The sequence below is a fragment of the Neocloeon triangulifer genome, unplaced genomic scaffold (assembly GCF_031216515.1).
Source record: "Neocloeon triangulifer isolate White Clay Creek 2 clone unplaced genomic scaffold, ASM3121651v1 ptg000014l, whole genome shotgun sequence".
NCBI classification, from domain to species: domain Eukaryota; kingdom Metazoa; phylum Arthropoda; class Insecta; order Ephemeroptera; family Baetidae; genus Neocloeon; species Neocloeon triangulifer.
The window spans coordinates 26,356,526-26,377,269 of record NW_026775556.1 but is presented as its reverse complement, the minus strand read 5'-3'; the positions used below and the strand labels follow the sequence as shown (position 1 = coordinate 26,377,269).

At 41.4% G+C, this 20,744-nt stretch overlaps 2 protein-coding genes across 9 annotated transcripts; both read right to left on the bottom strand.

The window, feature by feature from the left end:
• Positions 1 to 87: 87 nt before the first annotated feature.
• Positions 88 to 15,931, bottom strand: LOC132201429 (spectrin alpha chain). Of its 8 annotated transcripts, none has more exons than XM_059627588.1 (21): positions 12,602 to 12,851; positions 10,721 to 11,248; positions 10,075 to 10,623; positions 9,845 to 10,012; positions 8,284 to 9,735; positions 7,600 to 8,193; positions 7,405 to 7,419; positions 6,425 to 6,853; positions 6,079 to 6,360; positions 5,888 to 5,935; positions 4,223 to 5,222; positions 3,963 to 4,158; positions 3,318 to 3,840; positions 2,998 to 3,202; positions 2,293 to 2,896; positions 2,179 to 2,202; positions 1,732 to 1,786; positions 1,541 to 1,650; positions 1,140 to 1,408; positions 845 to 1,011; positions 88 to 682 (listed from the first exon to the last, which is right to left on the bottom strand). In XM_059627588.1, exons 1-21 carry the CDS (start codon positions 12,770 to 12,772, stop codon positions 554 to 556), a joined length of 7,518 nt encoding a protein of 2,505 aa, XP_059483571.1. In that variant the 5' UTR covers positions 12,773 to 12,851; the 3' UTR covers positions 88 to 553. The 8 variants fall into 8 exon arrangements, with proteins under 8 accessions (XP_059483571.1, XP_059483572.1, XP_059483577.1 ...); XM_059627594.1 differs by lacking the exon at positions 12,602 to 12,851 and adding an exon at positions 15,793 to 15,931 and having other exon boundaries at positions 89 to 682; XM_059627589.1 differs by lacking the exon at positions 7,405 to 7,419.
• Positions 15,932 to 16,480: 549 nt separating this feature from the next.
• Positions 16,481 to 20,571, bottom strand: LOC132201431 (RNA-binding protein RO60-like). Its single transcript, XM_059627596.1, has 9 exons — positions 20,265 to 20,571; positions 19,437 to 19,739; positions 19,104 to 19,377; positions 18,822 to 18,977; positions 18,361 to 18,766; positions 18,186 to 18,309; positions 17,801 to 18,055; positions 17,559 to 17,743; positions 16,481 to 17,461 (listed from the first exon to the last, which is right to left on the bottom strand). The coding sequence occupies exons 1-9, from the start codon at positions 20,319 to 20,321 to the stop codon at positions 17,323 to 17,325; spliced, it is 1,899 nt and encodes a 632-aa protein (XP_059483579.1). The 5' UTR covers positions 20,322 to 20,571; the 3' UTR covers positions 16,481 to 17,322.
• Positions 20,572 to 20,744: the final 173 nt, after the last annotated feature.

Sequence of the window (20,744 nt, the reverse complement as noted above, 5' to 3'; positions counted from 1 at the left end):
ACTGAAATAAGTAATAAAAAAATGAGTTTAAATTTGAACCTAATTATTTTTGTTACTAGAATTGTCTTATTTATTTTTACTTTCAAATTGTTCAGTCATGCGTAAATAATAATAAAAGCTTATGAAAAATTGGGAGCAGCAATTTTGAAACAGCAGCTTTTGTGTCAATTCTTGAAGTTTATCTTTTATTGGGCTAAGAACAAAAAATCCCAAGGCAACTTGTAAAGGAGCAGCATAATTGTAAATGCATAAATATTTTTTATTTTCATAATCATAAGTGTTTCTTCAGCTACCTCCACAGAGAACCAGTACTCAAGAATAAAAGCAGAGTGCGTTCGATAGAATACAACTACTGGGCATTTTTCTTTTGTCGATTTGCAACTACATCTAACAGATAGAGTGTGTGTATTTGAATATAGAAGGCGACGCAGCGGCTCTCGGCGACTTTGAACGTCTGTTGAATTTATAGGATTAAGAGTCGACGTCAATGTGTTTCAAAAGCAAACATCAGTTCAAATAGTCGCCTCAAACCGCCGGCACGTTGATTTCTTTCTTAATTCTGGAAAAGGGTGCGGGTGAACTCAATGTAGTCCAGTGCTCCGGGAATGGGCCGGTTTGTTTTTGAGTCCTCGAAAGGTTTCATCCGCGACACACAGTAGTCCGCCATTTCCTTTGTAAGGTTCTGCAAAAGATGAACAGAAAAAAATTATAGAAAAATACAATTTATAAAATGAAAATGATTTTTAAATACAAAATTACAAATTAATTAATACAATAAAGATTCACTATTGTTTACAGATGTTAATTAAAGTTGAATTTGAATTAAAATAAAAAAAAAGCTCACCGCATATAACTCCTCCTTGGTGACATAAGGACGGTCTCCTGCGGTGATGGCGCGGAACGCGTTCTCTATTTCCTCCGAGCTCTGTACGTTCTCCGTCTCCTTGCTGATCATGAAGGCCATGTATTCCTGCAAGGAGACGAAACCATCCCGGTTTGGATCGACGATATCTGTGAATAACACAATGATAATCAGTTATTATTTTTTTTATTTAATATTCAAAGATATTAATTTAACAGAAACTAATGAATTAAAATAGTTATGTTGGAATGGAAAATAAATTTTGAGGGAGACTTACCGAGGATGGATTCAAACTCTGGGTCTGGCTGGCCTTCCTCGACCATCGGGAGGTCGTAACCCAGGGCGCGCAGGCACGATTTGAACTCGTGGTGGTTCAGTCGGCCGCTCTTCTCCTTGTCGAAGTGCTTGAACATCATCGAGAACTCCTTAAGCGCGTCCTCGCTGACGCCCGACTGGTTGCGCGCCTGGATCTGCTGCTCCAGATTGTGCTGCATTCGCATGCCAAGTTGGTCCAGCTGATCCCACTGCTGAGCCAAGCCCACAGTGCTGAAAAAGTTCAAATTTACGAATTTTAATTTTACACATTTGCTTAATTTCAATTACTGATTTTGCTCATTTAATTTAAATTATGAGCACTTTTTTGGCTTCCTTGTTTATAATTATAAATAAAATATTTACCTATGCTCGGTGTATCGGTTGTCCAAAATGAGGTGTTCTTCAAGAATAGCACCCAGGTCTTCAATCTTCTTGAGGTCAACTCTCCTAGCTCGAACCTCAGCTGCCTTTTTCTGTTGGAAAAATTAAAAATGTGAGTTTGTAAATTTCAATTATAATTTGGTTTCAAAATGACGCAAAATAAAATATTTTACCTTTGTTGCTTCAAGCTGCGTTTCCAAGTTTCCAGACCCCTCCATCATAGAGGTGCTGAAATTTTGAAGAAAACGTTATAACAGTGCAAAGTGTGTGTCAAAATTAAATTAAACAAATGTAAGACAAATCAAGACTTTTGAGTAGTAGGGTGGCGACATAAGGTTAGTAATTATTAGTCTAAAACCAACACTGATTTAAATTCAAAAGAATCTTCATATTTAAAAAAAAAAATTATTTATACTTAGTTGATAAAAACAGCGAAAAATTTAATATAAAATTACCTAAGTAGCTTTTAAAAGAAATTATATTGTAGATTCTGTTAGTTACTTTTTAACCAAACATGAAATTATTATGTTTTTTTTTTTCAGTTAGGACAAACGCTTAAAAAGTTAGGGTTGGTTTGCAAGTTAAAACGGTTCATTCTAAGAAAAGTCGCTTTTAATCACCCGTCCCAGCCGAGAAGTCGCAACCTATTCATCACCAAAGAAAAAATATTAAGAATATTTTCAAAAGAAAGAGTATGATAATTAAATAGTGAAGGAGCAGCATAGTATCATTACCGAGTCTCGGTGAGCCAAGCGTGGAAGGCGTTGGCATGCTTGGCAAACTCCTTGCGCAGTTTGTCGTTCTCCTCCTGGCGCTGCGCCTCCTTGGCCAATTCCAAGTCGCGCTCCTTAATGATCTTCTGCAGGTTGCGCCAGGTGTCTTCCAGGGCCTCCATGGTGAACCAGGTGTACGGATTGGGGCCAACGTTGAAACTCTTGATCTGCTGGTCCAGGGCGGCGAGCGACTCGAAGTCGGTCTGGGCCGTTGAAAGTGAGGCCTGGAATTGGGCGTGCGCCTCTCGCAGGGCCCTGATCTCTTCGATAGAGTTGCAACGAACAGGGTCTGTCAAGTCCTCCTCGGCGTTCTCGAACCAGGAGTTGAAGGCAGAGGCCTTCTTGGCAAACGTCAGGTAGAGCTCCTCGATCTGACGGAACTGCTCCTGCATGCGCAAAAGTCGCTGCTTGCGAGCGTCAGAGTCGCTCAGCAGCTGCTGCCAACGGGCGATCACATCCCCATGGCGCTTCTGGATGGCAGCCGACTGGTCGTGGTTGGTGCTCACCAGCTGGTCCTTCAGCGCAGTGATGTTCTGGATTCCCTCGTGCTCAAAGGCGTGGAGACCTGGAGGAAAAATGCAAACACAATTAAATCAAATCAACTCAAAACCACTTTGGTAAATATTTAAGCTTATTCTGGAACAAAATTTTTTTATTGATAATTACCAGCATCAAATGTCTCCTGCTTCGTTAGGAGGGTCTGGACCGTAGAAAGGTCACGGCCGAACTCCTCCGAGCGCACATGGGTCTCCTTGTCTGCGATCCAAGACTCAACCACATCAGCCTTCCACATGAACTGCAGGTAAGCTGAGTTGTCCATCAGCTTGGCCTTGCGACGGGCAGCAAGGCTGGCCAGGTTCTCAAGTTTACTCTGCAAATAATTTCAATTCGTCAAGCATAAAAAAGAGAATTGAAAGCTTTTTAAACATTTCATTAACGGATTAAAACTTTCTTATTAAAATAAATGAATTAAATATAGTTCTGACCTGTAGTGTCTCGCAACGCTGCTGAATAGAGGCGGAGTGATGGTTTCCAGCGTTGATGAGTTTCTCACCAGCCTCCCCGATGTCATTGCAACGTCCGCGGTGGGCGGAAAAATCGGTCTCAAAAGCATCATGCTTCTTCAGCAGACCCTGGACAGCGGCCATGGTGTCGCCATAGTCCTCAACACCCAGCAGCTGCTGCTTCTCGCTAATCCACGCCTCCTCCTCCTCAACCTTGGCCAAGAACTGTTGGTAAGTAAGACTCTCGTCCAGCTTCTGGCCACGGTTGGCTGCCATCTGCTTCAGCTCGGCCCACGCCTGGTTCAGCAGCATCAGACGACGTTCGATCTCTGGCACTCCCAGGTTGGACACGTCCATCAACTTCTCACCAGCCTCCTGCACAGCTTGGATGGCTGGTTCGTGGCTACCCAGCTCAGCTTCCAGACGCTTGTGCTTCTTTTTCAAGTTCTGCACACCGGTCAAGTCACGGCCATAGTCATCTGAACCAACGAGCAGCTTCTTTTCCCTGGGGAAAAATTAAACAAATTTTTTGGTTTATTTTAAAATTACAAGTTTGGGAAATACATTATTCCAAATCAATTATATTGGACACTTAAAATTGATTTAAATTTTTAATCCTTTACTCACTTGATCCATGATTCCTCATCAGCAATGTCTCTGAAGAACTGATGCAGAGTGTTGGCCTCATTGAGACGAGCCTGGCGGTGGGCGGCCAAGTTCTTGATGCGCTCATAACGCTCATTGATGCTCTGTCTCTTCTCCTGGATGCTGGCTGCATCAAACTGACCACTGTCAATCAGAGAGTCTGCCTGGCTGTTCATATCTGAGAATTTGAAATTAAATTGTTATTTTTAATGCTCAAAATTTACATAGAAACACAAAATTACCAGAAATGCGGTCTTCATGGGCCTGAATGTCAGCCTCAACTAGCTGGTGCTTCTTGGTCAGATTCTGAACTGAGGCAAGGTCTTTACCAGCATCTTCAGTGGTCAGCAGAGATTCAACCTCGCCAAGCCAGAAGTCCAAATCCTTGACGGCAGCCACGTACGTGCGCTGCTTGTTGGCCTCCTTCAGTTTCAGAGACTTCTCGTTGGTCTTGTAGGTCAAAGTTTCCCACTGGTCAGCGATGGAATTGAGTCTCGCCTTGACCGGTTCCTCCGACCCAGCGCACTGGTGGCTGTCGATCAAATTGTTGCCCATAGAGAGCACGGCCTGTATGCGCTCAGCATTGGCGGCCAGCTCAGCCTCAAAGGCCTGGTGCTTCTGGTGCTTGGACTGGATGTTTGCTGGATCTCTGTAACTCTCCTCAGTGGCCAATTGGAGTTTCTCGGCAATCCAGTTTTCAATTTCGTCAGCGTCGCGGCTGAATTGTTGAAGAGTCTGTGACTCTCCAAGACGAGACCTCTTTTCAATCAGGGCCTCCTTCAGGTGGCGCCACCTTCCGAGGACCTCCTTCCTCTTGGCCTCAATGGCCGGGGACGCGTAATGCTCAGCTGCAATCAGCTGCTCGGCTAAAGTTTGCAGGGCAGCTATTTTCTCCTCCTGGGCATTGATGGCCTTGTCGAAGTCCTCATGCTTCTTGATTAGGGCCTCAACGTTGTCTCCCTTTGAGTCAACCTCTTCTGAAGCAAGGAAGGCCTCCCGAGAGGACATCCAGTTCTCAGCCTGCTCGCAGTCACGATAGTACAGCTGCAGTTCCAAACATTGGTCCAGCTGCATGCGGCGCGCAATCCATGCCTTCTCAAGTTCTTGACGGGCTTCGGCCATGGACTCAAGTTTCTCCTGAATTTCAACAGAAGCATAGTGGCCAGCCTGGAGCAGTTGTCCGCCAAAAAGTTCAAATGCTTGGAAAGTTCCAGCTCGGGCATCGATCTCAGTGCGGTGCTCCTAAGGAAAATTTTGGTTTATAATATTTGGAATTGATTTATAGAAAGACACAGAGTTAAAACAGCTCTTTGGGGAATTATAGTGTTGTATAAGTCAAATAAGTCAATAATAAATAAATAAATATTTTTGACATTAGATAATGATAATACAAAATGAACAGTTAAATTATTAAAAATCCTTCTTTTTTACACTTAAAAACACGCAAAATGGTAAAAGCATTGAATTGTATTAAGGTTATTCATTTGTAGTAAAACAAGGTAATAAAAATCTTTCAATATGAAATCAAGAAATACTAATCTGATTGCAAAAAAATTTATATTGCCTTAGAGTAAGGGAATGGGAAAAAAAGATTAAATAACACAAATTATGTGGTGCAATTGAGCTAAGCGCATTTTAAATTTTTCAGCACTTGACTCCTACTTTCAATCAGAAAAAGTGAATCCTTCTGTGCTATGAGCTCAATTTTGCCACATTTCTTTAAGAGGCAAAAGGTCATTAGTCAGTCAGTGCGACATTTTCAAGAAACACGCTGTGAGAGTAATTCAATAATTAGTTTAACAAGTGACACAATCCACTTAGAAAATGTTATTCTGCGGAGTTAATGTTAATTAAATTTAATCAATCTGTGCAACACTTGGTTATTTCTCTCTCTTGTCACTTGGTACCTGGTAATATGGAACACCATATCGAGCGTCAATTTCTGACCGGTAATTCTAAAACAAAACACCTGCCTGTATAATGGCTCTTGTGGATGGTTTAAAATCTGGTTAACCATTAGATTATGAATGTAAGACTCCCTTCCCGCATACTTTGTACAATTTCAATATGCAAGTAGAATTTTAAAAGTAATCCTTACCTGGTGTCTCTCAAGCAGCGCTTCGGCACTGGTGACGTCGCGACCGAGCTCATCATTGGCCACAAGACCCATCATAGAGTTGATCCAACTCATGAGGTCACGGTAATCTGACAGGAATCGCTGCAGGTCGTACGAGTCGAGCAGTTTCTCCTTGCGGCTGTTGGCCTTGGAAGTGAGCTGCTGCCAGGTTTCGTTGATCTCGAGCTGCTTGGCGTAAGTCTGGTCGGCAGTGTCTGCATGGGTGTGCATCAAACGTGTGGCTGTCTCATCCAATTGGCGGATCTGAACAGGTAAATAATTTTAATAAAGCACAAATTTGAAAATAGCAATATTTGCAATAACAAACCTTGTCGCCTAAAGCTGCCAAGTCTCTCTCCAGACCCTCGTGTTTCCGCTGCAGGGCCTGCACGGAGCGGAGGTCCTTGCCCAGGTCATCGTTGTTCAGGGCCTCATCCTTCTCCACAATCCAATCCTTGGTCTCATCCACGTCGCGGTGGAAACGCTGCACCTCGTGAGCAGAGCCAAGCTGTTCAGCGCGCTCAGTGGTCAGTTGCTGCAGGGACGTCCACTTTTCGTTCAAGTCCTGGATCTGCGTCTGGATCTTCAGAGCTGCCTCGGTTTGACCGAGACTCATCAGCTGCACGGCGATTTCATTCATCTCGGCTAGGCGCACTTCATTGGCCTTCAAATCGGCCTGGAAGTCATCGAACTTCTTCTGCAGCACCTCAACCTGCTCAAGGTCTTCGCCAACATCCTGGACTTGTGCGTAATTTTCCTAAAATTCGGGGTCAAGTCAGTTCTGGACTTATATGTCAACGAGCTTATTGGGGTATTAAAAAATCCCTGTGCCACAAAGTTAAGTTCAGTAGTTACGTTACCGAAACCATTATTTGGCCAAAGAACCATTTGAAATTTTCCAGAAAGGTATGATTTCAAAGTTATATAAAATCAAAATAAATTTTTACAATCCACGGGTTGATCAAAGACCTTCAAAACGTAGATTTGTTTCAAAATCAGGATATGCGAAATGGTATGATAAATTCTGCGATTTAAACTTAGTTTTTAGACTGGAAGCCGGCGAGCAAAAGTACAAAGCTAACATATATTAAATTAATACATTTTTTAACAACAATTTCCTCTTCAAATTTTCAAATAAATCCATGTGCTTTTCAGGCCTTCAAACAAAATTATTTTCACATTGGTAAAAAGAGCTATGGCAAAAGCTTTATACATATTATGTGGCTGTTCAACACTGAAAGTTCTTCAGCGAAAAACAAGATTTTTCATAAATTTTAGGGTAAATAGTGGAGGGAGTGTATGTAATACCTGAGCGTGCTTTTCCTGTTGACAGGTTAGAGCCATCACGAGTGTAAGAATGGAAAATATACAAAACCTAATTAGTGTTTCAATTGATTAAGATCTGGAAAAGATAGCATGCGATTCCTTCCATCCACTCTCCAAATATAAAATACCCTTTCCATCCACACCACCCAAGTATATTTTAATTTATCCAACGCCTACCTTGTCCTTGATCCAGGAGCCAAGCTCGGCCGCCTCACGAACGAGAACATAGGCCTTGACAGTTTCGTTCAATTTGTTTTGCCTCTCCTTGGCAAGTGAAAGCAGATTCGAGTACTGGGTCTCAATCTGGTGCTGTCTTGCAGCAATCGAGCTGCTGTCGGCCAAATTCTGCTGAGACGCTGTGAGTCCAGCGTCCATCTTCTTTACATAGGCGGCTGGCACAAAGCCCTGGCGGTCATTGACCTCCACCTTCCACCAGTCCTTGTTGTTTGAGTTCAACAGAGCAAGGACGTCACCTTTCTTCATGGAAACCTCACGGGGAGACTTTTCAGTATAGTCGTAGAGGGCGATGACACATTCCTTGCCCGTCACATCCACCACAGGGGTCTCTTGCTGCCTGCAGGCTTGAGCCTGTTCCTTTAGGGAGGAAATGGTGTTGCCAAATGCCTCCAAATCAGACATCAAAGCTTCATGTTTCTTCAGAAGGGCTTCGGATGAGTCTTCGTCTTTTCCGTAGTCCATGTTGACAACCAATGGCTCCTTTTCCTTGATCCAGCTTTCAGCCTCGTTGGCATCAGCAAAGTATTGGTGGGCCTAAAATTTTAATAAAAAATTATCAAATATTATTTTGAAACAAAGGAATTGGTGATTTAGTTAACAATAATCAAGAAATTCTTGGCTTACCTGAAGAGAGTCTTCGAGGTCCTGCTTGCGCTGCTGTGATTTATCCTTCAGCTGAGTCCAGTGGTCATTGAGCTGCCCGACGCGATGCCTGATATCATCAGAAGCAAAGTGGCCTTCTTCAACCATGGACTGACCAGCCTGGCACACAGCTGAAATGCGGTTGTCATGGTTGTTGATCTCAGCCAGAACGGCCTGGTGCTTCTTGATTAGGTTCTGTACGCCAATGAGGTCTCGGCCACGGTTGGTCGAAGCTGCAACGGGCTCCTTTTCACGAATCCACGCCTCCTCATCTTCAACATCGCGGAAAAGTTGCTGCACTCTGAGTGAGTCAAGCAGACGCTGCTTGCGAATGCTCATCGGACGCTGGAGTCCACTATATCTGTCAGAGAGGGCAGACTGCTTGTTGCGGATGTTATCTGCATCGAAGTGGCCCCTTTCAACAAAAGTCTCAGCTGCTGAGTTGATCCCTTCGATTCTCTCCTGGTGGGAAGCAACGTCAGCCTCCAACAGGGCATGCTTCTTCTGCAAGTTCTGCACGCTGGTCAGGTCCTTGCCATAATCCTCGCTCATCAACTGACCCTCAATTTCAGAGAGCCACATTTCAACATCCTCAACTGTTCGGTTGAACTGCTGCTGCTGAGAAGCTTCCTGGAGTTTAGAACCCTTCTTATCAGTGGCGGCCACCAGACTCTCCCACAGATTGACAATCTCATCAGTGCGAGACTGAATGCGCTCAGATGCATAGTGCTGAGACTCAATCAATTCCTGCCCGGTTGAGGTGATTTCCTCCATACGGGACTTGTTAGCATTCAACTCTTGCTCAAAGTTTTGGTGTTTCTGGACCTTTCCATTCAAATTAGTAGGGTCCAGATAGTTGTCATCGGTGGCAAACTTCAATTTTTCATTGATCCATCCCTTGGTCTCGTCGCAGTCCCGCTCGAACTGTTGGAGACGGAAAGAGTCATCGAGGAGAGCTCTACGAGAGCTGGACTTTTCCAAGAGGGCAGAACGCCTTTCCAAAAGCAGGGCCCTGCGCTGAGCCACATCATCAGCTGCATAATGCTGACCTTCGATCAGTTTGGTGGCAAACTCGTCCAGGGCTTTGATTTTCTCCTCCTGGGCAGCCAGGGACTTTTCAAAGTCCTCATGCTTCTTGATCAGAGCCTCCACTGAGTCAAGGGAGTCACCAAGGTCCTCATTGGCCAGGAAGGCCTCTTGCTTGGCCATCCAAGTATCGGCCTGCTCAGTGTCGCGGTAGAAAAGTTGCAAATCCATGCACTGCTCATACAGAATGCGACGTTCCTCCCAGAGTGAGAGAAGAGAAGTCTTATCGTTAGCCAGACCAACCAACTTCTCTTGCACCTCCTCCGCAGCGTAGTGCTCCTGCTGGAGAATCATCTGACCTGCTTCAGCAGTGGAACGAAAACTGTCCTCACGGGCATCAATTTCACCCTGGGAACAAAATGGAGAAATTTGAATTTGATATAAAAATGGTATTTAACATAAAAAGTAAACAGTTACGAATGATTGGTAATTTACTGAACTTAGAGAATTTGCTTACTTTGTGCTCCTGGTGTCTCTCAAGAAGAGCTTCTGCGCCTGGGACGTCCTTAGCAAGTTCATCAGCAGAGATGATGGCTTTCATGTCATTGATCCAGGATGACAAGTCCCTGAAATCGGCAAGGAATCTATGCAGATAGTAAGATTCCTCTAGTTTTGTTCTGCGTTCCTAAAATTTAAAAAAAAAATCGCATTTAGTTGGTTCCTTTAATGCATTGGAATGAGGAATACCTTAGCTTTGGCAGTCAAACTGGTCCAATAGGTGACGATTTCAGCCTTCTTTGACTGAATCTGCTCAGAGTGGTCAGAGTGGATGTCGCACAGGCGACTAGCTTCGGTGCTCAAGGTGGTCACCTTGTCCTCCAGTGCTGCCAAATCGCGTTCAACGCCCTCGTGCTTGCGCTGCAGAGTCTGCACGCTGGCCAAATCGCGGCCATACTCATCAGAGGAGAGGACGACGTCCTTCTCAGAAATCCAAGCCACCGTCTCATCGGCGTCTCGGTTAAAGCGCTGAATCTCATGGGCGCCAAACAATTTCTCCTGGCGCAACAAAGCCAGCTGCCTGAGGCGCTGCCAAGCTTCATTCAGCTCTTCCTTGCGCTTCTGGATTGTCTCCCTGTCAGGGTGGGCTTCGGTCACCAGTCGGTCAGCCTGCTCGTTGACTTCAGTGACGCGATACTCCTGAGAGGCCATGTCCTTTTGGAACTCATCAAATTTGCGCTGCAGGACCTCAACGTGTTCAAGGTCATGACCAAACTCATCAGTGGTCACAAATGTCTCCTACAACATAAAATCAAAACCGATTAGAGATTCCCAATCATATGAAAATTTTTGAAAAAAAGATTTTTCGATTACTTTGATTGAAATTTAAACTGACCTTGTCGCTGATCCAGAACATGACCTCGTCGCACTGGCGCAAGAACTGGACAAGAACGAGTGACTGCTGCAGTTTGAGGCCCTTGTCGGCCAACCGAGAAAGCAGTTTCTCCCAAAGTCGGTGCAGCTCGTCAAGGCGTCTGCGAATCATGTCGGAGGCAAAGTGGCCCTGGTTGATCATTTCAAGGCCGGTGTTGTCAAGAACGACAATGGCGTTCGAGTGGGCTGCCACCTCAGCCTCAAAGGCCTGGTGCTTCTGAATCTTGGCCTGCAAGTTGGAAGAGTCTTTGTAGCTCTCGTCGCTGGCGGCCTGCAGCTTCTCGTAGATCCATCCTTCGAGCTCGTCGGCGTCTCGTTTGAAGTACTGGTAGCGCCGCGAGTCCTCCAACTTCTCGCGCTTGACTCTGGCGCCAGCCTTGAATTGACCATAGCGGCCGAGAACTTGCTCTCGCCGATCCTGGATGTCCTCGGCAGTTTCCAGGATCTTGACGTCTTTTGGAGCCGACACCGGATCCATGGCGTCGTCCAACTGAAGCAATATAAGAGTGTTGCATTAAAACACTGAATATTGTTGACAAATGTGGTTGATATTAGCTTAGATACAATTGCATTGAAATAATTGTTTTTCTCCAAAAATAAAGAATTTAGAAATTTTAGCCTAGTACTAGCATATAAAATTAAAAAAAAAGTAGATGGAAGTAAAGAGATCAGGCTTTTTCTTGTTGCGAAAATTGTTTTTATTACAAAGAAATGGCTCTACCAGTTTTGGTCATGTTCTACGACCCTATTTTATGAGCAAGAAATATACAAAAAATCAGCAAAATTGAAAAAAAAAAACATTCTGACTTAAAAATTAAAATCTTAAAACTAGAACAGATTCAAGTATCAACTTTGCAACAAGGAAAAGCCCGATTTCTTCATTTCCATGACCATCTTCTTGAGTGTCGATTTCTTCAAACAAATAAAAATTGATGAACAAATTTATCAAAATTTGTTTCTTATCTACTGAATTTATTTCGATATTTTCAAATATTTTGCATTATTTTTATTTAAAAAAACTTGCCAGTAGATATTCACTCACAATCCATTTTAGAATAAAATAAAAACAGCGATATTAAAAGCGTACATGTACAAAAACGTCTTTGATTTAACCATTGAAATAATTTTGTACATTGAATGAAAAATTTAAATGATGCTCTGGTTCTTGCTTCTAAATGTGACGTTTTTAGTTTTATTGAATGCCATCCTATTCTGATTGAGGGATTAATTTTTTTTTTTTAGGGTCAGGCCAAGACAAAGTCTTGTCGGCCTGTGCCCTTTATTGGTGGTACAGAAGGCACCACCCAATTATTATTTTTATTTTTAATTTGTGGGTTCAACTTTATTTAAATGTTTCCTTAAACGTCATTAATCGTCAAGATTTATTAAAAAAAATGCGCATCAAATTTCATAAAAGCACTGACACAAAACGCTAATTATATTGATTTTTTCTTAGAAAAAACCTTAATTTTTAAAACAAGTGATGTGCTTAAAAAATCCTCGCTTTTTCGACATTTCAATATTTTTTCCTGCCAATTATTCGTAATTTCGAAAGAAATGACGCGCCCTTTCGACCGCAACGGTTCCGAGCAAACAAAGGCATCGTTATCTGGCTTGAAGGCTCCCAATTTGATCATCACTCAAGCCTATTTGCACGAACGGCCAAGTAATAAAAAGAAAGGAGTGAGTCTAGGCGGCACCCCGAGACCGACCGTGCCTCAGAGAAAATCAATAACCGCGGCTGCAGCCCTCGCCCCAAACGCGTTTCACAGCCAAAACCCGCACCCCATTTTTTGCCCTCTGAGACGAAACTGACTTTAACCCTTCGAAGGTCACCCCTGACCTGTTCTCCATCGTCCTGTCGCGGCCGCTGCTCCCCTTCCGGAAGGGCCTCCTCCTCGTCCAGCTCGGCGACGTCGTCGTGAACGCGGTTTTCGGAGATTTCGTCGGCCAAGACGTCGACCGTCGACGTCTCGTCGACCTCCTCCGTCGTCACGGAGTTGGTCTGCGACATTTTGGGTCTCGGACACCGCCCTTGCAGACTCGGCTCGAGAGGAATGTGGGACGACGAGTGTTTAGTCGGCCAAGCGGCTCGATAAACTGCTGCTGGAGGCGGCGGCGGCGCACGCCCTCCGTACCATGTCGCATTGCGCGCCTCCCCCCGCCACACTTTGATTTTTTGCGTGCAAATTTTCCACCCACACGTCTACTTGGGTCCAATTTGCTCGTCTGTCAAGTCACGCTCTTTTTCCGCAAACAAGCGACCAAGAAAAAAGGTGAAGAGAACCTACATTATTTTTGTAACGAGCCAAAAATTTGTCCGTTGACATTTTCATTTTAAATGGGAAGAGCTGGTCAGAACTTTCAACACGGCAAAATGGTAACGTTCACTGCCATTTCCTTCCATCTTGAAATTTTAATATTTGCAGCCATTCTAATTAATTTATAATTTAATTTAGCGTGGATTTCTCAGACTAATTTGAAAAAAAAATTAGCTTAACTTTTGAATCAATCTGAAATAATTTCAAATTCATTTCTCTTCATTCTTTAATTTTATAAATCATCTGAAAATTAAAAGCCTTAAAATGTGTAGTTTCCGCCACTGCTAGTGGAATTTATTTCAGCTTTAAACACGCAAAGCAGCCTCGTTTGGGCGCCCCTGTGTCGCTTTGCATTTTGCATTCAAAAGGGAAGGGAGAACGGACGCCATTTGAAAATGTGGCTTAGAACAAAAAACCGGCTCATAAATCTGAAATCGTCTCGAAAGCCGGTTTGAACTTCTTCTTGTACAAGCTCGCTTGTTACGCCTCCGAGGTAAAAATTAATAATGCAGCTTGGCTGAAAATCACGGCGGTGATTGGGATCGATCGAGCACCTCCGTGTAAAGAGGGGTCAAGGCGCGGCCAAGTTAGGTGTCGGTTTCACGCCTAATGGATGTAAAAAAGAAGCTTGGAAGGGCGGCCGGAAGCGCGTTTTGCTATAAATAGACTCGGACAAGTAGAAATGCGTGCATCTGGCGGTGCAAGAGAGACAGGGGGTGCTTCACATGGAAAGGAACTCTTGACGCCGTCAACTGCCATTGTTGGTCACGTTCATGTTCATACTTGCAATTTTTATATATTACTTGATAATAAATTGACAGTTTTATGTGAATATTAAAGCATGACTTAAACTTTAATTTAAATATTTTTTCCAATTTTTTTTTTTTTTTTTTTATTTAAAGCACAATTCACGTTAAGTGTCAAATAAAGAATATCAAGAATTTTTTAACAATCTTTTGAGATAAAAATGTTTGCTTTCATCAATATGAATTGCATGAAAAAATTTATATTAAATTACCAATTAATTTAATTTAAAAAAGGAGCCTTAATTGACGATTCAGAATATAAAGTTTTGCCTCAATTATTTTATTATTTTAAAATTTTCATTTCTAAAACGGTGATTTTAACGATTCCGTAATTTCTGAGGCACTTGGCGACTTCTACGAAATGGTGCTCATTCCCCTCGGGGCCGTTTTACAAAAGGCAATCGGAGAAGGTCGGCGTGGCAGTCGCTGTATAAATTGAGCACCATTCCATACACCGGTGCTGCACCGATGACGTGATCCCCTATTTTCACAGAAGTGGCCTCTCTCTCTCTTTCATTATCCACGCTCCGCACGAATGCGCTCATAGTACGAACTACGTCACCATATGAGTTCAAAAACTTTGGATTTTATATTTTATTAGAAAATTTGATAAAATTCAGACAAATATTTTAAATATTGAATAATGTGGGTTATTAAATTAGTTTTATTGGAAATGAAGAGATCGGGCTTTTCTTCGTTGCAAAAATTGTTTTTATTAAAAAAAAAAACGGCTCTTCCAGTTTAGGTTACGATCTTCGACCCTATTTCGTCAGCAAGAAAAGCACACAAAAATCAGCAAAATTGAAAAAAAAAAACATACAACATAGGTTGGTACTTGAAATTGTTAGTTTTAAGATTTATTAATTTTTTAAATACGTTTTTTACAATTTTGCTGATTTTTGTAATATTTTTCTTGCTCATGAAATAGGGTCGCAGACCGTGACCAAAACTGGCAGGGCTTGTTTTTGAATAAAAACAATTTCCGAAACGAGGAAAATCCCGATCTATTCATTTCCATGATCATCTTATTAAGAGCAAATTTTTTCAAACAAATTAATTTTAGTATTGAAAAATATATTGGAAGGCTCGAAATTTAGAAATTATTGTATCAAGTTATAATTTTAAATGTTTTTTTCTTTATAATATTTGATTTCCAACAGATTTTTCGAGAAAATATTCAATACTTTTATTCATTTTATTGTTCCTCTTCTGTCGGTCGCCCCTTGGCCCTGAAAATCGCGGGCACCCCTTGCGAAATGGAACCCACCCTTTGGTGTACGCCGGCGCGAGTTTTGCCGAGCAAAACAATAATACATGTGATGAGCACACCGTTCTCCACCGTCGTCATCGCGCCGGAATGCGATCACTTATTATTTTACTATTTGCCTTCAGATTCGCGAGACTGACTCGGACAGATAATCTGGGCGTGTCAACAGACGGTTTCCTTTTTATCTCGCTCGCAATCCTGTCCTGATTGACCTTCTAATGACAGTTTCAATTGAATTTTTTCCATCCAACTTAATAATTGAGCAACAATCAATTAAAACTATTAAAAGTAACGAATTATATAATATGAAATAAATTATTGATTTTATATTATGGGAAATGTGGATTTTGAAAGACTGCCTTTTAAAAGCTTTCGTTGGCACTTGTCTGGTTTCGCATCGGAATGCGCCCTACACTGAGCCTCAGACGGAAATTCCACTTCAAATTTTAATTCAAAAGGAACCGTATTTAGAGGATGAAAAACTTGTCTGGTCCGCCGATCACAGCGGGTGATGTGATCGGCTAAATTTAGCCGAAATTATTCTCTCCCGAGTGGGGTGTGGCAGATGACAATGTAATGATCGTGTCGGGACGCGATTTTAATTAAAATAGAGGGAAAAGTGGCTTGTTTGATTCATTACCTATTAAATCAGGTCTTCTTGAATCTGTCCGCACTGCTTCGGCGAAGTATTTGGGCGAAAAAAGGTTGAAAAACACGAAATTTGTCCCGATCACCGGGAGACGACTCTTTCAATTCAAGTGGGGGTGACGTCAACTCAGGGCTGCCAATGTGAAGCAGCTAAAACTCATTATCCAAAGACCAAAATGTTGTTTGACCTAAAACGGCTATGACAATTTAATATCTACTTTATATAGTTTTCTATTAATTCTCAGTCGTAAAATATAAATTTTGAGTAGGTACTACAAATTTGAATTGAATTTCGTCCAAGATTAACGTTATTAAGTTGGCAGCAGAGACAGCATTTAACGCAAGAAGAAAACCAAGAAGAAAACGCTTGGTTTAAAGTGCATCGTGCAGGTTGCATACGTTTCAGGAGTCATGCCGATAGTGTACGCTATGCAGAACTCTTCATACATGATTTTAGAAATTTTTATCATTGAACTTTTACTTTTATGGCAAATCAAATTATATCGAAAATGTGGATTTTTTTATAGATAATAATTAGGTTATTGCGTTATTATTTTAAAAATTTCGCAAATAGTAAAACACAATAATTATTTCAACTTAAGTGTTTTAGAAAGGCAATCATTATTTTAATTTAAAAATCGGTCGTTTGCTCAAAATATAAAATTCAAATAAGATTTTGATTTTCTGAATGTGGTCAAATTTCTGCTTTATTGAAAATTGAAATTTCACTTCACAAAATATTATCATGCGCCGAAGAACAATGGGAAATGCTGGCCAGCAACAGGATTTGTAGGTGTAAATGCAATTCGTGACAAATAAAGTTGGTCTACTGAATTAGCAACAGAAAGAATAAAAAATGTCTCTCTCAAATAAAATGACATTGGAATTTGGGATGGCAAAATATAATGGGCATTATACTTAATTATATATCAAAATATTCACTAGAGTGCAAGTAAACTATAACTAAAAACATGATTTTGGAGTGTATAACGGTTTGAAAAAAGATTCTTTTTTAACAACTCTAACAAAATTTGATCAACTGGCAATTCAATTATCAATTCTAAAATTTTTTTGCTTTTCAGTCTTTGCGCTGTTATTACATTTACAGTTGACAGTGCAAAACAATATTGACCAAATCAATGGTTTAATACATTTTCCAGACATGACAGCCTGCTTTTCTGACATTTTGAAACTAAATTTAAGTTTATATTGTAATAAAAGCTACATGCTTAAGCAAAATCTAATGTTACCTTTGTCTATAATTATAAATCGGCAAAAACAATATTATTTGATCATGCAAAATATCATAGCACCTGTTCAAATTTCTGTTACAAAAATGACAACTGCAACTTTTTTTTCAAATGCGCAGTCAATTGTCAACAAATACAATTCGAATTGGATCATGGTTTGTCTAAAAACCATTTAGAACAAAGATGTTGTAAGTGCATAAAAATCTATGGGGCTTCATAATTCGTTCAAAAACTTTGAAAGGAACTGCTGTGAATGGAGACATAGCTCAAAATCATTCTATCTCTCCCTCGATGAATGATTCCAGAACTGGAATTGTGTTAACGTCAAAGCCTGCAAAGTCCATCATGTGCAAAGAGCGTGGAGGCTGTGCGACGTTGATGGCCATGTTGGACAAAGAGCACAAAGCGAATCTAAGGAAAATATTAGTTAATTCCAACCCATTGATTTACTTGAATTATAGGTCCATGTTCCGGTTAATTCTACTTTTAAACACTCAGAAAATATTACCTGGTTTTCGGATGGTTCATTTCTTTCTGGTAAGAATTCAATGCAGTGTAAGGTGATGCGTGAGGAGGATTCCAGTCCCAGTCTTTGAGACAAGGAGTGACCAGCACAAAGGCATCTACGTCTCTTTTTTGTTCAGTAGCCCAAGCAATCGGAGCACCCAGCTTAGGGTTCTTTTGTGGGTCCACCTAGAATAAAGATAATAACATCAATATTTGTGAACTGCATAAATAAAAATAAAGTACCTTTCTGAATTCGTCAGCAATCTTTTCCACAGTAGTGGCATCCTTAAGCACATCGATTGTTGCCAACCCCATTATAATATCCTTGTGGTCGTCAAAAGCCAACAGATAGAAGTTGGTGTAGCGCTTAGAGAGGTAAAGAGCAATCAGAGCGGCTGCTCCCCAAGAGTTGACGGAATGAGTTTGGGCGCATTTGGAATTTTCGGAACGAAGATCCACTGCCATCACTACATTTTTCTTGCTACTTGGTTTGATGGCCTGATGGTAATTTTAGAAATTAATTCTTAATTCAAGTAATGTGTTTACTTTTCTCTTAATTAAATTTTACTAATGGAATAATTTCCATTTTGCTAGTGACGAGGTTAATTTTAAATTAAAAAAAAAATACCTTCAATGATGCATCAAACAGTTTTGCAAGAGCTTCAATGATAACTGGAGAGGTCTCTTTAGGCTTCACACCTATCTTGCTCTTTCTCTCCAGCCAATATTTAGAGTCAAATACATGGTTGTTGCTGCAAGCAAATGAAATAATTTTATGAAATGAGAAATATTTTAATTTTTACTTTGAGAGAGCTTTCAAGTAGTTCCTTTGGGTGATAAAGACCTCAGCAAGTTGAACTTCTCCACCAGCAGACTCCTTCTCAAAAACAGTTGCAGCCACTGGCCAAACTTCCTTGCTCAATTGGAGACGCCAAAGTCTGGGCATGACTTGCAGCAGCTCTTTAGCAGACATTTTCTCTATGAGCGCCTTCCAGACAACAATGGTGAGTTTTTCTGACGGCACGTCCAGAACTCGAAGTTTGTGTTTCCGGACCAGCTCGGCCAGAGGTTCTTGGGTAGCCGCCCTCTCTAGCTTCAACTTTTCCAGTTCTTGAATTACCTCTGAGAAGGCTGGCTTCGAGCTGTACTCTTTGATGGTTTTCTCAAAGCCAAAGAGAGCAAAGCAGAGCACAGCTGCCAATGGTGATTCTGAGAATCATCGAGTTAATTACAAGAAATTAAGAGCAGTCAAATCTAATTGTACCAGAGTGGCGGGCCTTGACGTGGGCCATTTTGATCAAGTCACAGTGCTTCCATCCAAAATGACCACCTTTGTGGGCAACATTTTTTAATAATTTTATGGGATCTTGCTCCTGGTACCATTTAATAATAAACGTCCTCAAGCCTCTGCTCAAGCCTCCTAAAAGTACAAGTTTCCAAGAATTAGCTTTAAGTTTGTTATGATTTGATAAATCAGTAAATTGGAAGAAAAATATTTGCCAACATTAACATTAACAAAATACTAGAAAATATTAATTAATTTTACGTCTTTGCTTCTTCTTAGGTGGCTCTTTTCCAGTCTCACTTTGCTCGGGTTTTTCCTTACTAGCAAGGCTGACAAAGAGAAACAAGTCCTCCTCGCTACGGAATTGCCCCTTGGCTACCTTATAAGCGAAAGTTCTGAAGTAGTCTCCTGCCGACTTTGAAATTGGCTCATATTGAATGCACTGAACAAGTGCAAAGATAGCACACTCCCTGAATGGCTTTGAGTCATTCGCCAGTTTACGTGCCACCAAATGAATAAATAGCAGAAATGAAACCTGAGAAAAAAATTGAAAGTTAATTTTGGAAACATTCTAACTGTATTTGCTAGAATAACCTCCTGTTTTGAAAGTTCTCCGTTTTTAATGCAGGGCTCATTTTCCCTGAGGATTTCGTGAATCACAGCAGCATATTGCTGTGACAACCTGCCTGGTTTCAGCCGACAGCCTGGCTGATAGAGGGGTGTCTCGTCTCCGTAGTACAGGAAGCGTTGCAGCCTGTTTATTTTGGGCTGCAAGGCGCTATTCATGTAGAGAACATGGTACTTCTTTGCCTCCTTTTGCACTTCACTCAGTTCAGTTATGCCCAGGCTCTTCAGCCTCTCCGATAGCAACTCAAGCACGTTGTCGGCAATGCCCTCCTGCATCAATAAATAAGTGTTTTAAAACTTGTGCACTAGATTGTTCCAAATAATGAGAACAATGCAAGAAAAAAAATATGTATGTAAAGAGTGCAGTCTTTGCACTTGTCAGGTTTCGGCAGAATGTTTTTATGTATTTATTCAAAGGAAATTCGGAAAAAATACATAATGGTAAAAAGTTATCGCGCATCATTTTGAAGCACGCGTTCATACTAATCTATGTAGTCATCCAAAATCCGTTTGCCATTCTCTTATACGGATTATTTCTAATAAGGTGGGTTCAAAGCGGAAATCAACTATCCCTCTCGAAAGGCAAGCAATGTAGCGTGGTGTCTTGCATCCAAATTAATAAAGTATCTACAATGGTTCGATGTTTTTCTTTCCTCTCTCTTCTCTCGCCTTTAACCACACACATAATTCTGTTCATACATAAATTACATATGACGTTTGATTTGATAATTATGTACACGTAGCAAAGGCTACAATTCCAAAATAAACATTTAAAACGATTTAAAACATCATTACCTTTGGATCAACTTTCATTTCGTCCTCGTCTACACCACGTTTCTTCGCTCCTTCCATTTTTGTTTTCCTTTGATGTTGAGGGCGACGAAGCCTCCGCGGTTGCCTCCGCGAGAAGAACAATTTCTTGTTTTTGTCCGACGGCCCTCGAGGGTTTTTCTCGTTTCTCCAATCCAAGGATCTTTTATTATAAAAAATGAAAGATCCTTGATCCTCTTGTTGATCCTTGCCAAGAAGGATCCTTCGATCCTTGCTCCAAACCAACAACCCAACAACGCAACAACAACGTGTGAACGTGCTCGTGCTCTCTGCCGCTGGCCCGCTGCTGCCAACAATACAATGCTGCCAACACAATTGTTAATTGTTAATACGCAAAAGTACATATGTGTATTCCCGCTTCAATTTGAAATGGAAAGTGTCGCACAACGTCGCACGGCGCCAAGCAAAGTGGGAGTTTTACTAAGGAGATAAATAAAATCACAA